Below are 19,505 nucleotides of genomic sequence, written 5' to 3' on the forward strand. Positions count from 1 at the left end.
TTTTCATGGCGACAGGTTCCCTTTCAATGACGTGTATGCAGGGGATTTGGAGCTCTGTATCAGGCATAGCTCCGACTGCTATAACGATCAGCGGACAATATGCAACCTGTTTACACCGGGCTCCATTGTGGACGCTCGCTGTGAAGCAAATCTGTCATTAGATTGCTGGAGCTCGTACCTGGGCGACTTGGGCTGGAGAAAGCAGCAGGAGCTAAAACCAAGACCTTCTGCCGATTAGTAAAGGATTCAAAACGGACACAATTCACTTGCATTCAGTGGACGTGTGATAATCTTTAGGTGTATTTAGAACGGTTTTCACTTTTTATAATAAAGTTTGAGGTCTGAAATCTGCACAAAAGTTTATAGATAATAAAGTCTGGAAAATTAGAAGTACTGAAAACCGCAAGAATATAAAACATTTAACGTGAAATAAAGTCTAAAATCCATAAAACCCAAAGTGGCATTGGCTGGTGCGATGCCCGAGATGATCTTGCGGCTTTTAGGCTCATAAAATTAAGGCTGAGGTTGCGGAGTCCAAGCTGCAGCATCAGTCACTGACACGAGAGAAACAAAAAGTTAAGTGAGGACCTGACGGATCACAGAAATTGGCGCTTAACACCTAAGTGACTTAAAAAGGGGTCATCCCCATTTCATCCTTTCAAGGCAGAGATGAGAATGACCACAGTAAGCACCGGCAGGGTAAAGGAGAGTTATGGAAATGGCCGGCGTTCTGCTGTTTCCCATAGCAATGAATGGAAGCTGTACAAAAAGCGTAACACAGCAAAGCTGTACTGTTTTATTCTGTAATATCCAAGTGACTGGATGAAATGTAGCTTGCTGTGCTACAGCAGAGCACAGGCCACTCTGATATTTCCGTAAATCTGTCTGCCCAAAGCTGATGCTTTTTTCCCCCCCTCCTCCGTCATGAATGTCAGAGATGGGGAAAATCCTTTAATGTGCTATTTCCTGCAAATGACGGGAAGTAAAGAGAAAATGGCCGACTTCTTTAAAGGGCATTGACCGCAGAGGACTGCATCACCAGTAGCCCCCTTCCAATAAGGATAATATATTTGAGAAGAGGAGAAGGCGTCATACCTGGCTTGGGTCCTCGTCCAGGTTAGAGCGTGTCGGGGAGGAACAGAGGAGATGGGGTGATAAAACTCACAGTCCTGCCGAGTGCACTTACTGCTGAACCTGCAGGGCTAATAGTACGGGACCAGAAGAAAATGACAATGAGAAGCTAGTCGGATCCTGCCAGACTCTGGGAGCGAAAATGAAATCAGCCATAATTACCTTGGGGTGATAGAACGGACACTCTGTCTTCTTACAAGCCGGGAAGAAGCGGCACTGCTGCACCACAGGCGGAATATGTGCTACTGGAACAAGAGAAATCGGGTTCATTCAAGAGGGTAAAACATATCCAGTGAGAATCTCTTGGGCTCATGGAGCAGAAATGAGTGTCGGCGACTAATTAGTGGCTGCCCATTGCTATCCTCAAAAGCTTTTAGCTAGCGGTCTCCCGGTTTGACACAGCAAAGGGAGGGACTGTGCAGCGGCTCATACATTTAGGCCTCATTCACACGACCATATGAATTTGCGGAACGGGTGCAGACCCATTCAGTTCAAATGGGGCCGCAAAAGATGCAGACAGCACACCGTGTGCTATCCGCATCCGTTGTTCCGTTCCCCGGCTGCTCAAAAAATATGGAGCATGTCCTATTCTTGATTGCAATTGCGGACAAGAATAGGCATTTCTATAAGGGGCCGCCCGATCCCTAAATTGCGGGACGCATCCATGTTTTGCAGACCCGCAAAACACGGCGTAGTTGTGTGAATGCGCCCCTTACCCTGAAGCACTGCATCCTGTGGGCCTGCCCCTGATGCACACGACATTCAACGTTCATTTTCACAGCACTCCACTCCCCAAACTGCGGGCCAGAGGTATGCGCCCCCGCCACTCCCCAAACTGCGGGCCAGAGGTATGCGCCCCCGCCACTCCCCAAACTGCGGGCCAGAGGTATGCGCCCCCGCCACTCCCCAAACTGCGGGCCAGAGGTATGCGCCCCCGCCACTCCCCAAACTGTGGGCCAGAGGTATGCGCCCCCGCCACTCCCCAAACTGTGGGCCAGAGGTATGCGCCCCCCGTCACTCCCCAAACTGCGGGCCAGAGGTATGCGCCCCCGTCACTCCCCAAACTGCGGGCCAGAGGTATGCGCCCCCGTCACTCCCCAAACTGCGGGCCAGAGGTATGCGCCCCCGTCACTCCCCAAACTGCGGGCCAGAGGTATGCGCCCCCGCCACTCCCCAAACTGCTGGCCAGAGGTATGCGCCCCCGCCACTCCCCAAACTGCGGGCCAGAGGTATGCGCCCCCGCCACTCCCCAAACTGCGGGCCAGAGGTATGCGCCCCCCGTCACTCCCCAAACTGCGGGCCAGAGGTATGCGCCCCCGCCACTCCCCAAACTGTGGGCCAGAGGTATGCGCCCCCCGTCACTCCCCAAACTGTGGGCCAGAGGTATGCGCCCCCCGCCACTCCCCAAACTGCGGGCCAGAGGTATGCGCCCCCGCCACTCCCCAAACTGCGGGCCAGAGGTATGCGCCCCCGCCACTCCCCAAACTGCGGGCCAGAGGTATGCGCCCCCGCCACTCCCCAAACTGCGGGCCAGAGGTATGCGCCCCCCGTCACTCCCCAAACTGCGGGCCAGAGGTATGCGCCCCCGTCACTCCCCAAACTGCTGGCCAGAGGTATGCGCCCCCGTCACTCCCCAAACTGCTGGCCAGAGGTATGCGCCCCGTCACTCCCCAAACAGTCTCACTTCAAATAGGTAAAGTAGATAGAAAAGCCTTTGACAGTGTCCCATGTGCTTGTGTTGCACAGATAACAACATTGCTTACCGGTAATCGTTTTTCTCGATACCCATGACGGCACCCAGTGCGACTCAGGACCTCCCATCAGGACAGGAAACCTGAGAAGATAAAAAGGACACACCTCCACCCAACACCAGTGGAAGAAATAAATTGTTCTCCGGAGAGAAGTGATAAGGGATTAAAGACCCTCTTTTTTTTTTTTTTTTTTTTAAATCTATATTACTTCATATAGACCTGACTGATACTTTATATATTTTTATAAATGTATCCGTATCTGTATCTATATATGGGGAGGGAACTATCGGGTGCCGTCATGGGTATCGAGAAAAACGATTACCGGTAAGCAATGTTGTTTTCCCCTCACCCATGACGGCACCCAGTGCGAGATAGACTATAAGTAGAGTCTAGGGGGGGGCCACAGCCTGCAGGACCTTCTGCCCAAATGAGGCGTCAGAATGGAGCTGCAACCTATAATGTCTGAGAAAGGTATGTGGGGAACTCCATGTAGCTGCCCTACAAATCTGAGCTAAGGACACGTCAGCTCTTTCAGCCCATGAAGTAGACACTGCCCGAGTAGAATGGGCCCCGAACCCAGAAGGAGGGGAAAGACCCAAGGAAATGTAAGCCTTTGTTATGGCCTTCTTCACCCATCTGGCAATAACCCCGCAGGATGCTTTTTTACCCCTATTCTTCCCTAAAAACTGGACAAGAAGGTTCTCGTCTTTCCTCCATGAAGACGTAACATCCAGGTAAACTAACAAGCATCTTTTAACGTCCAAGCAATGAAAACTTTTTTCCCCTGCTATTGGAGGGGTTAGGAAAAAAGGAAGGCAACACAATGTCCTGGCTCCTGTGAAAATCCGAGACAACTTTGGGAAGGAAGGAAGGCAGGGGCCTAATTACTACTTGATTGTCCTGGATGACAGTATATGGTGGATGTGCAGAGAAGGCCTGGATCTCCGAGACCCTCCTAGCAGAGGTGATTGCCAGTAGAAAAGCCATTTTAATGGACAGGATGTCAATTGGGATCTCTAACAAGGGCTCAAATGGCTTATCGGTTAGGGCTGTCAAGACCCTGTTTAAATCCCATGGAGGGGAAAGAGGCCTTACAGAAGGATGGATTCTGGCCGCGGCAGAAAGAAAACGTTTGACCCAAGGATGCATTGCTAACTGATAGTCGAAAAAATAGCTCAAGGCGGATACCTGTACTTTTAGGGTGGAGGCTTTGAGTCCCTTGTCTAAACCTGCCTGCAAGAAGTCTAAAACTTTAGGTATTTCTGGAGGTTTAAATGGATCAGGGCTAGACCCTAGAAAGGAAGCAAAGATATTCCACACTCTATTATATTTCCTGGCTGTTGTAGCTTTCCTACTGCCTAAAAGGGTGGAAACAACCTTGTTAGAGAGCCCTCTACTCAACCAGATGCCCCTGTCAAACTCCACACTGCCAATTGTAGAATCTCCGGATTGGGGTGGCATACAGGCCCCTGGAGAAGGAGGTCCTCCCTTGGAGGGATCGTCCAGGGGGGGCTTCTGGCTAGATTTAACAGGGTGGAGTACCAGATCCTTTTGGGCCATTTCGGGGCTACCAGGATTATAGAGGCTCCCTCCCTCCGTACCTTCTTCAGTACGTGTGGAATTAGGGAAATAGGTGGGAAGGCATAGCCTCGTTCTCGGCTCCAATCCTGGGCCAGACTGTCCACGGCCGTGGGGTTCTCTGTGTGATTTAAAGAGAAGAACCTCTCTGTCTTCCTGTTCTTCCGGGTAGCGAAGAGGTCTATAGTTGGTGTCCCAAACCTTAAGACAATCTGGGAAAAGACTTCCTCGTTCAGACTCCACTCTGCCTGGCTGAGTTCCACTCGGCTTAAAAAGTCGGCCACCGTGTTCTCTTTTCCCTTTAGATGTATTGCAGATAGGAGCAGGTTCCTGTCTTCTGCTATTTTGAAAATTTCCTGGCAGAGGAAGATTAGGGATGGTATTTTTGTTCCGCCCTGGTGATTTATATAGGCCACTGTTGTTGAATTGTCCGAGTAAAAGACCAGTTTTTTGTTCAAGGCATCTGGAACTGCCACCCTTAGAACTCTTTCTACTGCCCTGAGTTCCTTGTAATTTGATGTGCAGGCTCGGGTTCTTAGATCCCATCTTCCCTGCCAATATTTCCCATCTGAATGAGCCCCCCAACCCCACGGACTGGCGTCTGTTGTTATCCGTATGGGTTCTATGAAGGACCAGGGCATCCCTGCCGAAAGATTCTTCTCGGATGTCCACCATAGGAGGGAATACCTTGCTCTGGAGGAGAGATGAAATTTTTCCTCTAGTGTTTGTGGAAGACCATTCCATTTCTTTAAGATATCCCACTGTAACGATCTTGTGTGAATCTGAGCAAACGGCACTGCGGGAATCGTAGCCGTCAGGTGCCCCAATACTGCCATCGCCTACCTGATGGAACATCGGAAGGAGCGGAAAAGGCTCCAAACATGTTCCTTTGTTGAAACTATTTTCTTCTGAGGAAGGAATGTTTTCTGAGCCCTGGAATCTAGCTGCATCCCTAAAAATACGCAATTTTGAGAGGGGGTTAGGCAAGACTTTTCTCGATTGACCTTCCATCCCAGATCTTTCAGTAGAGAACACACCCGGACAAGATCCGTCTGTAACTGTACCTTCGTCTGGGCTATGAACAAAAAATCGTCCAGATAGGGTACTAACACTATCCTGGACAATCGGAGGAATGCCACCATCTCCGCCACAACCTTTGTAAAAATTCTCGGGGCTTGTGAGACCCCAAACGGGAGGGCCCTGTATTGCAGGTGCAGAAGCTGGCCCTTTACTTGGACTGCCGTTCTCAAATACTTTTGGGAGGAGGGATGAATAGGGATGTGGTAATAAGCATCCTCTAAGTCTATACTTGCCATCCAGCAATCTTTGTATAGCAGGTCTATAGTTGTCTTTATCGTTTCCATCCGGAATCTTTTGTATTTCAGGAACTTGTTTAGTCGTTTTAGATTTAGAATCATTCGAAAGGACCCATTGGGTTTCTTTACTAGAAAGAGTGGGGAGTAATACCCCCTGCCCTCCTCTTCTATGGGAACTTGGCAAACGACTCCTTTGTCCAATAATAACTGAACCTCTGCCTCTAAAACTGTGGATTTTAAGGGATCTTTCGGAGTTGGAGTGTGGGTGAAGAAATTTTGGGGGTAGGAGAGAAACTCCAATCTGACTCCCTCTGCTATCCCTCCCAAAACCCATTTGTTTTGGGTGACCTTTGACCAAGCAGGGAGAAAGGAAGAGAGTCTCCCCCCAACTTGGAGCCCGGCGTCATTGCTGCTTATCTTTTTTATTATCCTGGGATTTGAAAAGAAAGCCGCTAGATTTCCTTTGAAATCGATCTCTCTCTTTCCTATCGTAGGGCTTGCCCCTCTGCCTTCTAAAGCTCTGCTGGGGCCTACGAAAAAAGGGGGGCTTCTGAGGGACAGGAAACCCCCTTTTTTTGTCAGAGGCCTTCTCCAGGATGTCATCTAAAGATGACCCAAATAATCTGTCGCCTTCACACGGAAGGGCACAGAGTCTGGCCTTAGATCCCTGGTCACCCTTCCAGGATCTAAGCCAAATAGCTCTTCTAGCCGCATTTGTCATAGCAGAGGCTCTGGCGGAAAAGCGCATCACATCAGTGGAGGCATCCGTTAAAAAATCAGCTGCTTTAGAGAAGGTGGGGAGAGAAGCTAGGAGCTCTTCTCTAGGTCTTTTTTTTCTTTAAGATGTGACTCTAGCTGGTCAATCCATAGTCTCAGCGACCGGGAAACCCAGGTGGCTGCGACTGCCGGTCTGAGACAGGCGGCCGATGTCTCCCAAGCCCGTTTAAGATATATGTCCGCTTTCTTATCTAACGGGTCAGAAAGACAACCTAAATCATCAAATGGGAGGGCAGACTTTTTTGCAATTTTGGCGACTGGTGCATCCACCGTAGGGGCCCTATCCCAACTTGAGGACACTTTTTCTTCATAAGGGTATTTTCTTTTAACAGAGGAAGGTATGAAGAACTTTCTGTCAGGATTCTTCCACTCTTTTTTAATAATCGCCTGCATGCTTTCATGCATAGAAAAAACCCTATGCTTTTTAGGGCCTAATGCCTGGAAGGCCTGATCCGCAACTGATCTGGTCTGCTTAATGTCTTCCAGCTGCATAGTTGCTCGGACCGCTTTTAATAATGGCTGCGTATCCTCAGGGGAAAAGAAGGACTTCCCTGAATATTCCTCGTCCGAGGAATCTGAATTACTGGAATCTAGCTGCCCGGATTCTCTGGCTTCACTATCGGACGAGTCCATTTCCATACTATCACATTCTGTGGCTTTATCCGGGGATCTGGCACGGCCTTTACTGAATGTCTTGAAGGATGCTTTGATTAAGGACCTCATAGATCTTGTAAGGGTCTGGGACTGTTCCGCTACCAGTTTGTCTATACATGCCGTACACAGAGGTTTCTGATAGGATGCAGATAGAGTCGTCTTACAATCTGCACACTCTTTGTGTTTTGACTTGGAAGACGACTTTTTTGGAGGCTTTGGGGTCTAAGACAGAAACACCTTATTAGTAAAAAAAAGGAACGTTCTCACCATGTGAATTTTTCCTTCCCCATCCTTAGGACCAGTACCGGACTTGCAGGCCTCAAGGGGTCCAGGGGTTCAGCGCGTCCATCAGTAGGCTCCGACATGCTTGCTAGCTGGATCCTACTTCAGCACAAACACACTGTGCCTCCGCTGGCTGCCTGCACCTGCTGCCGCATTTATAGATTTAAAAGACGCGCCTCGGCCCTCACTTCCGGGTCCTGCGCGTCGAGGGAGAAGCCCCGCCCCCCCGACGTCATCGGCCAGCCCTCGAAAGATGGCCCCGCGCATGCGCATAAGCGCTCAGACGCGCGGGCGCCATTCTCAAACTGGGCAAGCCGGCATGGGGAGCCGCCTGAACACGGCCACAGCGGCTCCCCGCAGGACCGGCAGCGAGTGCGGGCGCAGGCAGACTTGTGGGGAGCGGCTTCCGGCACGGCCACAGAACTACCGCTCCCCAGGGATAGGTCTTCCCACGGCATAGCCACAGACCCCCCCCAGCGCTGGTGCTTCTTCTTCTGAGGTATGTCGTGCAGTACTACTGCTGCTTCTCAGGAACTCCCATCTGGAGGACAGGAAACCTGAACTGGTGTTGGGTGGAGGTGTGTCCTTTTTATCTTCTCAGGTTTCCTGTCCTGATGGGAGGTCCTGAGTCGCACTGGGTGCCGTCATGGGTGAGGGGAAAAATATATCCTGTGTAGATAACTAACTACCTTTTGTTAATCATGCAACAGGTTATAGCATTTTTTTTTATACTCCAATCACATCCAAAGCGGCATGCTTCCACTTGACCAGATGCTGCATTACTTTCGATTTTACAGTACCTTCCCCAAATAGCATCCAAAATGAAAGCCAGCAGAAAGGCAACAGCCAAGAAGATTGAAGCAGAATGTGCGATTAGAGCAGAAGTCACCCAACATTATCGTGGCAAGGCATTAAAGGGGTTGGTCTGCTTATCCTATAGATGATTTATCCTCAGGATAGGTCATAATTGGGGATGAGCGAATCGACTTTGGATAAAACATCCGAAGTCAATTCGCATAATACTTTGTTTGAATACTGTACGGAGCGAGCGCTCCTTGGCTCCTATGAGCTGAAGTTATTACTTCGAAGTCTCGCGAGACTTCGCATAACTAGAAAAATCTATTTCTACTATATAAAACCACTTGAAACCGAACCAGAGTTCAGGAAATGTTTTTTTTACAGTAGAAATTGATTTATGAAGTTATTATACAAAGTCTGGCGAGACTTTGCGAAGTAATAACTCCGGCTCATAGGAGCCAATACATTCTAATACTGTACGGAGCGCTCGCTCTGTACAGTATTCAAACGAAGTATTATGCGAATCGACTTTGGATGTTTAATCCGATGTCGATTCGCTCATCCGTAGTCATAACTATCAGATCGGCCGGGGTCCGACTCCTGGCACTCCCGACGATCAGCTGTATGTACAGATCGCAGCGCTCACGCGAGTGCTGAGCTCTCCTTGCTGTCGACAGTGCAGCCGTGGGCAGTGTAATTACAACTCCCCCATCCCATTCAAGTGAATAGGAGGGAGCACCCCCATTGCAGTCTTCATACAGCCAATCTGATATGGACGACCTATCCTGAAGATACCTCATCAATACAGGATAAGAAGACAACCCCTTTAACAAGCCTGGCCCAGAACGGTCTAAGGACTACAGCGTCTACCATCTACATAATGGGTGATGCATTACCACTGATGACTTACCTGGCTTTACCAGAGGGGCTGGCATCCGTCTGCTGGCATGGGTATATGGGCAGTCGGCCTTGGCGCACTTTGCATCAAATTTACAGTTTGGATGTATAAAAAAGCATTTCTCTGCAAAACGGCACTTAGGAAAAGCTCTGGAAGAAAAGAAAAAGCACAAGTAAGTTCCCCCTGCAGCGACCACAACACTCAAGTCTTAGGGCTCAAGCACACTACCGCGCCGTGTTTTGCGGTCCGCAAAGCACGGATGTCACCCGTGTGTGTTCCGCAATTTGTGGAACGGAACGGGCTGCCCATAATAGAAATGCCTATTTTTGTCTTCAAAACAGACAAGAATAGGATGTGCTTTTTTGGCGGGGCTGCAGAACGGACATATGGATGCCGACGGCACACGGTCTGCAGTCTGCATCTTTTGCAGCCCCATTGAAATGGAGTCCGCATCCGAGCTGCTGCCGCCCTTATGGGGGTGCTCTATAATCAATGAGAGATGCTTGTAAGGAGGTCTTCAGGTATGGAAAATCTGCAACCCTCCGAATCTCAGCATCGGTAAGAATGGGTGATTGTGCAGGCACTTACTTGCAGGGAGTAGTGGGGTGGTGATAGGTACAGCGCTCTGCATTCTTACACGCCGGCCAGTACTTGCATCGCTCTGGGATCTTTGCTTTGGTTGGAACGTCAATGGACTCTGCAACTGATGCAACGTAAAAGGAATCCGCGTTAGGCTACTTTCGCACGATCCAGCAGGGTTCACCAAAAACGCTTCCGTTACTGATCATACAACCAGTGAATCTCACTTCAGCAAATGGCATTTATCATGTAGACACAGTGAATACAAGGCACTTATTAATGTATTGTGATTGTCCATATTGCCTCCTTTGCTGGCTGGATTCATTTTCTCATCACATTATACACTGCTCACTCATATCCAGTTGTTATGACCACTGCAGGAGCGCAGATAAGAGCGGTGGTCGTAAGAGGACCGGAGAGGCTGGGGCTTTTTCTTACGATGTGCAAGCACGACCACTGCTCCTGGACTGCAGGGTGGTCGTAACCATGGATATGAGCAGTGTATAATCTAAGGGAAAAATGAATCTAGCCAGCAAAGGAGGCAATATGGACAATCACAATACATTAGTAAGTGCCATTTGCTGACGTGAGATGAACCCTTTAACTAGATATTTTCTAGCACTGATTTTGAGTTACGGGTTTTCTCCTCCATGCCTGGCCAAAACTACAATTCGATTTCTAATGGCTTCCTGTTACCAGAGAGCCGTGCACGGTGGGAGCTCAGGTGAAAGGGATCAGCTCATGCTATGCTGTAAAGTCACATGACTGAAGCGCCAACACAAAAAACAGCAGGGAAGTCTGAGAACGTCGTAGTAGGGCACACTATACATACCCCCGCCATTACATTGGGGTCTCCCTAATGAATCGGATCGCCTCCATGTATAGGCGAGTGGGCAATTCTCCACCTGGCATATTCTGCCTCGTTTCACAGCTCATCCCAAGCTGTGGATTTACATAGGACTGCACATAAACCTACTGTACGCTGTACCGTTCATGCTGGGCGGGTCCTGTAGCACGGGGAAGCCCGGCTCCGTCCTGCTCAGGGCATTATATGGCTCTGGATAAGACTCTCCCTGTTCTGTGTAACACATTTGATCTTCCTCCTGCTCGTGGTCAGAGATGTATCCCGGGGGGCTGGGAACCCCTTCTAAGGTGACTATAAATTTTGGACTTGGAGGCTTTTCAGGCACCGCACTTTCCCTGATAAGAATGAACAGAAAAACTGCATTATATCAGACTACATATACAGTATACATACAGTAATAACCACTACTCACCTCGTCTCTGTAAGCTGCGTTGTCCTGGTTACCGTCAAAATTAAAGGGGTTGTCCAAGAGATTGATATTGATGGCTTATCCTCAGGATAGGTCATCAATATCAGATCGGTGGGGGTCCGGCTCCCAGCACCCCTGTCGATCAGCTGTATGATGGGGCTGTGATGCTTCGGGAGATTGCTGCGGCATCTTCCTAGGCCAGTGACATCACTTTCATTGTCACATGGCCTAGGTGGAGCTTAGTCCCATTGAAGTGAATGGGGCTGAGCTGCAATACCAAGCACAGCCACTATACAGTGTACAGCGCTGTGCTTGGTAAACTGTGAGAAGGCCCCTTCCTCAAACAGGGATCCCAGGTGTCACCCCCACCAATCTGATGACCTATCCTGAGGAAAGGTCATCAATATCAGAATCTCAGAAAATCCTTTAATTAAAAAGCAGAAGACAATTTATCATGTAAATCTCCTTGCTTTACACTGCAGGCTGCATCATGAACAGCTGACTATAAGGAAAATATATTAATGCAACTTTACACCCTGCCCGAATTCACACAAGCAATACAGTTTTTGAGAGCCAAAGCTACGAGTGGATACAACATGAAAAAAAATAAAAATAAATGCAGTGAAACAATGTGTGAATCCTGTCCAACAGTGTTGTGCAATAATGGACGTCACTGTGGAGCAGGTAAGTGCACAGCCACCTACGTGTATATAGACAGCACTGAATGGCTTGGAATATCAGATAATCCATATGTCGGGTTATCAGAATATTGCTGTAAATAAATTATAATGTCAGGAAGTCAGCATCTCACATACCGGGGCTGGATTAGTCGTCCGGGCTGCGGCTGACCCTCTGGTGCGGGGGGAGCTCCCTGGACAGCAGAATCTTTGGTGACTTTTGGTCTCTTGAGGATGAAGGAGCGACTGTCGGTGGGTCTGAGGTTCCCCATCTCCTCCTCTGATACAGTAACACAAAAAGAGCATGAAGAGCACTGATAGTCCCCAGCGCAACCGCAGTGTAAAAATAAACATGTAATAAAGTCCCCTTTTATTGCAAGAGCAGCTCACAAATTCCTGGGGCAATTTTTTTAGGGTTACATTTTACCCATTTTAGGCAAAAAATTCTTTTTTCAATTGGCCTTTATTAAAAATGTTCAGTCATTTCTAAACTACAAGGGTTAAAAAACTGTCTATTTGCAAGCTGTCACAGTATGTAGTCTATAAATCCAGTCATCTGACGGCTTATTTGAAGCTCTTATCTCTGATCTCCTGACCTCATAAATAAAAGCTATACATGAGCCGCCAGATGACGGGATTCGAAGAAAATGGACTCTGACAGCTTGCAAACTGACTGATTTTTAACCCTTGTACCTCAGAAACGGCTGAATATATTTAATAAATACCAATTGAAAAAATTATTTACAACCCATAATGATTACAATGCAACATAAAAATAAAAAAAATGCCCCTGAAGGTGTCCATAGCCTTTAAAGCTCCAGAGCCACAGTCACAAGTTTGATGACTGCTACCGGAAACAGCAGGCACGTTTGTGGAAAAGCTTCCCCATTTTTTTTTTTTTGTGTATCAGATGATTGTATAGTGCCCGATGTGAAGACACAGAACAAGCAGGGAATGCTTGTAGATTTCAGCTCTGAAACATGCAGAATTGCAAATGCAGTTCCCATACAATATGTATTGTGTTATTGCACAATGTCTGTACCAAGCTGAATTCACAGAGCGTCTTTTGGCAGTGTTTTCCCTGCTTTTTTTTCCCCCCTATAGGCTTCTCTATAGGGCCATGAAAAACCCTCGAGAACCAGGGTGTTTTTATTTTGTTTTGTTTTTTACAAGGATTTAGAAATTCTGCGGGGGGGAAGTGTGTGAAGTACTACATACTACAAACATAAAATTTTCACTGGGCAGACACCTTGTCTCCAGAGCTGCACTTCACTGGAGGGATCAGGTTGAAGTCTTGACAGGATGTCCATTCTACGTTGCTCTGCTTTAAAAAAAAAAATATAAAAAAATTTAATATTATGACCATGAACGGCACACAGCATTAAAGAAAATCATCATTAGAAACTCACTGCCGGCTACTTGAAGGACTGCTGGCGGTGTGGAATGGCTTTTGCCACCGACAGGTTCCGTTTAAAGCAAATTGCCACCTTCAGGGAAACTGCACATAAAAGGCAAATCCCAGAAGTCATCAGTGCAAAAAGGGCATAAAATGAAAGGGTTTGCAGCCGCTGCAGAAGTCTGCACCGGAACTACACAGATCCATCCATTGCTGGGTACTGCAGCGCTTCCCAGTTCACTTCATTGTAAGCAGTGGTGTAGTAACCAGCTCTGTCTGCTACACAATGGACCGAGCTGTGCAGCGCTGGCACCAGAGCTACTGCAGAACAGCTGATCAGCAAGGGTGCCAGGTGCCGGACCCCTGCAATCAGATATTAATGTACGAGGATGAGCCGTCAAAAGAAAAGTATCGGAAACCCCCTTTAAAGAGGTTGTGTCATGAAAAATATTCTACAGTTTTAAAACCAGCTCCTGGATCTGAGTACTTCTGTAATTGCATTTAATTAAAAATGTAGTATAGCCACTGAGCTATTTAATAAAATGTATCTTTATAGCGCCACCTGCTGTTTGTCATTTTCCTTATTTCTTGTCCACCTCAGTGAGGTGGTTGCACATGCTCAGTTTAAATATTCAACTGTCACCAGCTGCATCTTCCATTAGAAGCTGTGGCAGTTACAAGGAAAGAGCTGCAGCAGAAGGGACACGCCCTCTGAGCTGCCAGCTTAAAATAAATAAATTGGAGCAATGAATTGGGGAGGTCTCTGGACCCATGTGAGGTGCAGGGCTGGTTCTAGCTTTGTTAGAAAGATAAAGCCATGTACTATACGAGGTCCGATTTTCATTTTTTACATGAATCATGCGAATGGCATGAAGAAAAATTCAATTCACTGTCAGCAAGCAGAGACTCAGCAAGAAAAGTTACAGACCTTCATATTGTGTATGGTTTATAAGGCAGGACAAGGCTTTCCTTCCTGTTAGTTTCCAATATGAAAGCGACTGTGGCTGCGCATCAATAAACTGAACAGCCTGTGGGCGCCGTCCATCCCTTGGGCAGGGGATTATAGCCTCACAACCTCCACCCGCTGCATGAAGCGTACCTGGCATGGTGTCCATCGCAGCTGGGCCCTCGGGCTCCTCCTGGTAGTGCAGTATGGAAGCTCGGCTCTTCTGCAGGATCAGCTCCTCCTCAGGGACGAGACGGGTTCGTGGTGCTACTGGCACCGTCTGCTTCGGGGGAGCTATAGGATCAGGTGACAAGAGACACTAAGGGCAGATACAACATCACAGTACCGCACAATAAGCACTGCTATGTGACTGATATCAGCCGCTCCTCTTATAACGCTCCAGCACTGATATAACCTCCAGAGACATTATATCATATGTGACTGATATCAGCCGCTCCTCTTATAACGCTCCAGTACTGATATAACCTCCAGAGACATTACATCCTATGTGACTGATATCAGCCGCTCCTCTTATAACGCTCCAGCACTGATATAACCTCCAGACATTACATCCTATGTGACTGATATCAGCCGCTCCTCTTATAACGCTCCAGCACTGATATAACCTCCAGAGACATTACATCATATGTGACTGATATCAGCCGCTCCTCTTATAACGCTCCAGCACTGATATAACCTCCAGAGACATTTACATCATATGTGACTGATATCAGCCGCTCCTCTTATAACGCTCCAGCACTGATATAACCTCCAGAGACATTATATCATATGTGACTGATATCAGCCGCTCCTCTTATAACGCTCCAGTACTGATATAACCTCCAGAGACATTACATCCTATGTGACTGATATCAGCCGCTCCTCTTATAACGCTCCAGCACTGATATAACCTCCAGACATTACATCCTATGTGACTGATATCAGCCGCTCCTCTTATAACGCTCCAGCACTGATATAACCTCCAGACATTACATCCTATGTGACTGATATCAGCCGCTCCTCTTATAACGCTCCAGCACTGATATAACCTCCAGAGACATTACATCATATGTGACTGATATCAGCCGCTCCTCTTATAACACTCCAGTACTGCTATAACACTCCAGTACTGATATAACCTCCAGAGACATTACATCCTATGTGACTGATATCAGCCGCTCCTCTTATAACGCTCCAGTACTGATATAACCTCCAGAGACATTACATCATATGTGACTGATATCAGCCGCTCCTCTTATAACGCTCCAGTACTGATATAACCTCCAGAGACATTACATCATATGTGACTGATATCAGCCGCTCCTCTTATAACGCTCCAGTACTGATATAACCTCCAGAGACATTACATCATATGTGACTGATATCAGCCGCTCCTCTTATAACGCTCCAGCACTGATATAACCTCCAGAGACATCACATCATATGTGACTGATATCAGCCGCTCCTCTTATAACGCTCCAGTACTGATATAACCTCCAGAGACATTACATCATATGTGACTGATATCAGCCGCTCCTCTTATAACGCTCCAGCACTGATATAACCTCCAGAGACATTACATCATATGTGACTGATATCAGCCGCTCCTCTTATAACGCTCCAGCACTGATATAAGCTGCTGAATTTTGACTTACTGGCTCTTTAAAAATAAAATAGGAATAGTTGTACAAGTAATGAGCACTGAAAGCTGCACACATACAGCATATCCGTTTCTGTGTATTATGTATGCAGGTTTACCGGGAGTACGCATTAGACATGAGATTTCATTTTCTTGCGTAGGCAATAATCACACCAATAACGGGGAATGAGCCTCGTTACCTGTGGAGTAATTAGTAGTCTTTGTGATGGATTCTTGGGCTTCGGATATGGCTTTCAAAATGAGGTTCTTGTTGGCTTGTTTAGAAGGGGGCAGGGTAGGTCTAAGACAGGAGAAAAAGTAAAAATCTGTTATTTCTATAAGAACTCAACGCAATCAACAGCTGTGTGCAAAAAAAAAAAACTAACGCGTAGGAAATGGGGGCAGATTTGGGACCCTCGTGAATGGAGATTGAGCGCGCATAACAAATCGCTTCTCTATTCGTTTACTACCTGGATGCAACAGCTGCCCCACCAGGTGGAACCAAGGCCGGATTAAAAGAAGGGCACCCAGAGCACCCACTGTAAAAGAAGTAGGGACCTCCACCGCTTCCAGCAGCCGGAGGTAAGGTACACATTCTTAAAAGTGATGCCCTTGTGTCCATCCCAGTGCTATCGCTACACTGAGAGGACTATATTCGGACACTTTGCTTGGCGGGTGCCATTCATTCTCAGTGGAAAGACATTAGTGGGTGGCAACCACACGCCCCTCAGAATGTCCTCGTCTTGTGATGGGGTCTGCGGCCGTCCCTAGAAGGTGTTACTAGTTGGAGGCATGTCCCTGCACAGCCTCAATCTATTCAGTGACTGCTGACAGTGTCAGACTGTGCAGGGACACACCCCCAACTGGTAACACCCAGCTGGACCTTCACTGCAAACTGCTAGTAATTCATTCATAACTTCTAGCAGGAATAATAAAGGAATAGCACAGCATAGATTCATAAGAATAGATGCTCCAGAATTGTAACTACATGGAGGATGCAAGTAGTTGCTAAAACAGACATGTCAGGAGAGAGGACGGGTCCTCTTTAAAGGAACACTCCAGAAAAAGAAGATAGAATGTAAGTGCGTTTCCTTCAGTCCCTGCACTAGGCATAGCACAATATGGCCCTTTTCAGACGAGAGAGTTCCACTCATCAGACTCGCGGTCAGCGAGAGCACCCGTCCTGACCTCCCAGCACTGACAGGGTCACACAGCATTATATTGATTTATGATGCTATGTAACCCTTACATAGCATTATGTAAGGGTTACATAACGCTGCCAGTGTTATCCAATACTTTCCAGAACTGTAAGGGTTACATAGCATCATAAATCAATATAATGCCATGTATAATGCAGTCAGTTCTGGGAGGTCAGGACGGGAGCTGCTGCATACTCACGCTGCGAGTCTGGAGTGTGGAACTCGCTCGTCTGAAAGGAGCCTATATCTTTGAATCTCTGCGTTATGGTCCGCTCCTCCAGCATAACCGTGTTTTAGCTGTTCACTGAATATTCCTTACCTCCTCTCTGGTCGGGAGGGCACAGAGACGCTACTGGAAAGGCTTGCTGCTGGGGCCATGTGGTCGTCCTCCTCCTCCTCCTCTTCTTCTTCCTCCTCCTCCTCTTCATCCTGCACATCGTCAGCCAACCTCCTCACTTTCACCACAGAGCTGGCCACTGGGGTCTTCCTCTTGCGGGAGCTGTCGACCTATAACAAAGAGGGTTTTTAGAAAGCACCTAGGGTGGGCAGGGTGTTTAGAGGGGCAGACAGTTCAATGTCGCCTTTTTCCCGTTATACTCCGTGAGAATAAAATAAATAAAAACATGTCAGGATGACAACAAACATTGGACAGAGAATAATGTGATGGTTTGATCTATATCTGCAAGAATCGACGAGGAACTGACTCTCAGCAATCCCAATGATCAGCTGATTGACCCCTTTAAAGGTGCATTCCAGGTTCATAATATTGATGGCCTATCCTCAGCACAGTCCATCAATATCTGAGGATTTAAGGTTCTCTCAAGCAGCTCTGGCACCAGACTACACAGCGCCATCCACGATGTAGCGGAGCTACTGCAGAACAGCTAATCATTGGAGGGAGGGGGCGTCAGACCCCCTCCGAACAGATTTTTTCACATTTTATTTTTAGTCCCTTGGTGGGTAGGAAAGGTGATCTTCTGCATTTTGGCTGTCAGACATCCTATTAGGCCCTCTGGCAGAACCTAGCAAGTGCAGAAAGATTGCAAACCAAGGGTCCTTCATTAGGAACCAGTGATCGCTATTGACCGCTGCATCTAAGGGGTTAAACGCCCCAGTTGTTACAGATGACACGTGTATGGTGCCGGTTCAGCTCACTGTGTGTAACGAGGGAAGTATCACGTCCCCATTTCTGTTTAGCAGGCGCAGCCCAGCCCTCCAGTGTCCCAGTGGTTCACCTGCATGGTCAGCGAGTGGCCGCACTTACCTCTCGTGCTGCTCTCTCTGCGACCATGGCAGATATGTAGGTCTCCTCAGTGGGGCTGACATCCTGCGGCTCGTACAGCTTTGCGGCACTGAGCGCCCGGTTGACCTGGGAAGCCTTTGGTCTTGCGGGCTGCCTGCTGCTCTGCAGGAGTCTATGTGCACTGCTGCCCTCTGTCACCTGGTAAGCACTCTGGCTGCTTCCGGGGGGTCTGTACAGTGGGGCTGTGGGCCGCTGGACTCTGTTACTGGGGGCTGCAGCAGACCTCTTTCTAGAGAGCTGCAAATTTTCAGGTCCATAGCCGAAGTCATCATTGAATTGGTCGTCGGAGTCCAGTTTGATGTCAATAACTGCTTCGGAGGGGGAGAACTCGTACATGGGCTTTACTGCAGAGGTAAGACGGGCGGCTGTGACAACATCACAGGAGACCCTATGGAAATAAAAATCTCAGTGTTAGGGTTAATGCACACAAACGTATGTATTTTGTGGTCTGCAAAAAATACGGACGACGTCCATATGCATTCGTATTTTAAGGAACAGAACAGATGGCCCCTAATAGAACAGTCCTATCCTTGTGCATAATGCGGACAATAACCATATGACTTACCGGTAATTTCCCTTTCATAAATCCTCTATGACGGCATTACCATGAGAGATTACCCCCCTCCAACCAGGTAGGGACAGGAAGAATAAATTTGACCCTCCTCAGTGTCTTTCTGGACCGACAGCCTAGAGTCTTTCATCTAAACACATTCACACTAACTACTACCTATTTACAACACTTCTTTTTGAAAGGGGGGGGGGGGGATCTCGTACCAAACGAGGGAACGATAGCCTCTTCCTGCCTGTGAAAATTGGATACAACCTTGGGTAAGAAAGTGAACGCGAACAGGTCTGCTAAATCTGCAATTTTAAACTCCATTCTGATGAATTTAGGGGGAACCCTGCTTTTACGTTTAGGGAGCATTTTAAATGCAGTGCAGACAGATCTTTTCCGCCACTTGGTTTAGGGCTACACTCCTTGTTCCTCCCTGCCGGTTTAGATAGGCCACTACCGTCGTGTTGTCGGATCTCACTTGTATGTCTTTTCCTTCTATGTTTTTATTTACTGCCTCCCAGACCGCGGTTCATTCCCTCCGTCGTAATTATTTGCAGGTGCCTGGGGCTCCAGGGAACACCTCTCTGTAGGTGAACTGGGTTTAGCCACCACAGTAGAGACTGAATTACGGATGGAGAAATGGCGATTTTTCCTTCTAGCAAATTTAGATTCCGGTTCCAATTCTCTAGTAGCCATTGCTGAAATACTCGAGAATGGAACTGGGCCCATTTTACCGCTGGGATACAGGCAG

At 47.8% G+C, this 19,505-nt stretch overlaps 1 protein-coding gene across 4 annotated transcripts in view; it reads right to left on the bottom strand.

Moving 5' to 3' along the window:
- Window positions 1-256: 256 nt before the first annotated feature.
- ZC3H14 (zinc finger CCCH-type containing 14) overlaps window positions 257-19,505 on the bottom strand; it is a 32,407-nt gene continuing 13,158 nt past the window's right edge. The window contains exons 6-17 of one of the 4 annotated variants that reach the window (XM_040411915.1): window positions 18,160-18,586; window positions 17,215-17,402; window positions 15,897-15,997; window positions 14,211-14,351; window positions 12,965-13,039; window positions 11,854-11,995; window positions 10,741-10,964; window positions 9,774-9,888; window positions 9,198-9,334; window positions 1,294-1,373; window positions 1,096-1,202; window positions 257-554 (exon numbers count right to left, since the gene is read on the bottom strand). In XM_040411915.1, the coding sequence (XP_040267849.1) occupies window positions 548-554; window positions 1,096-1,202; window positions 1,294-1,373; window positions 9,198-9,334; window positions 9,774-9,888; window positions 10,741-10,964; window positions 11,854-11,995; window positions 12,965-13,039; window positions 14,211-14,351; window positions 15,897-15,997; window positions 17,215-17,402; window positions 18,160-18,586 (1,744 nt within the window). In that variant the 3' untranslated portion in view covers window positions 257-547. Of the gene's footprint in view, window positions 555-1,095; window positions 1,203-1,293; window positions 1,377-9,197; window positions 9,335-9,773; window positions 9,889-10,740; window positions 10,965-11,853; window positions 11,996-12,964; window positions 13,040-14,210; window positions 14,352-15,896; window positions 15,998-17,214; window positions 17,403-18,159; window positions 18,587-19,505 lie in introns of all 4 variants that reach the window. The other 3 variants (XM_040411913.1, XM_040411914.1, XM_040411916.1) reach the window with 3 other exon arrangements.

The sequence above is a fragment of the Bufo bufo genome, chromosome 11, assembly GCF_905171765.1.
Source record: "Bufo bufo chromosome 11, aBufBuf1.1, whole genome shotgun sequence".
In the NCBI taxonomy this organism is placed as follows: Eukaryota; Metazoa; Chordata; class Amphibia; order Anura; family Bufonidae; genus Bufo; species Bufo bufo.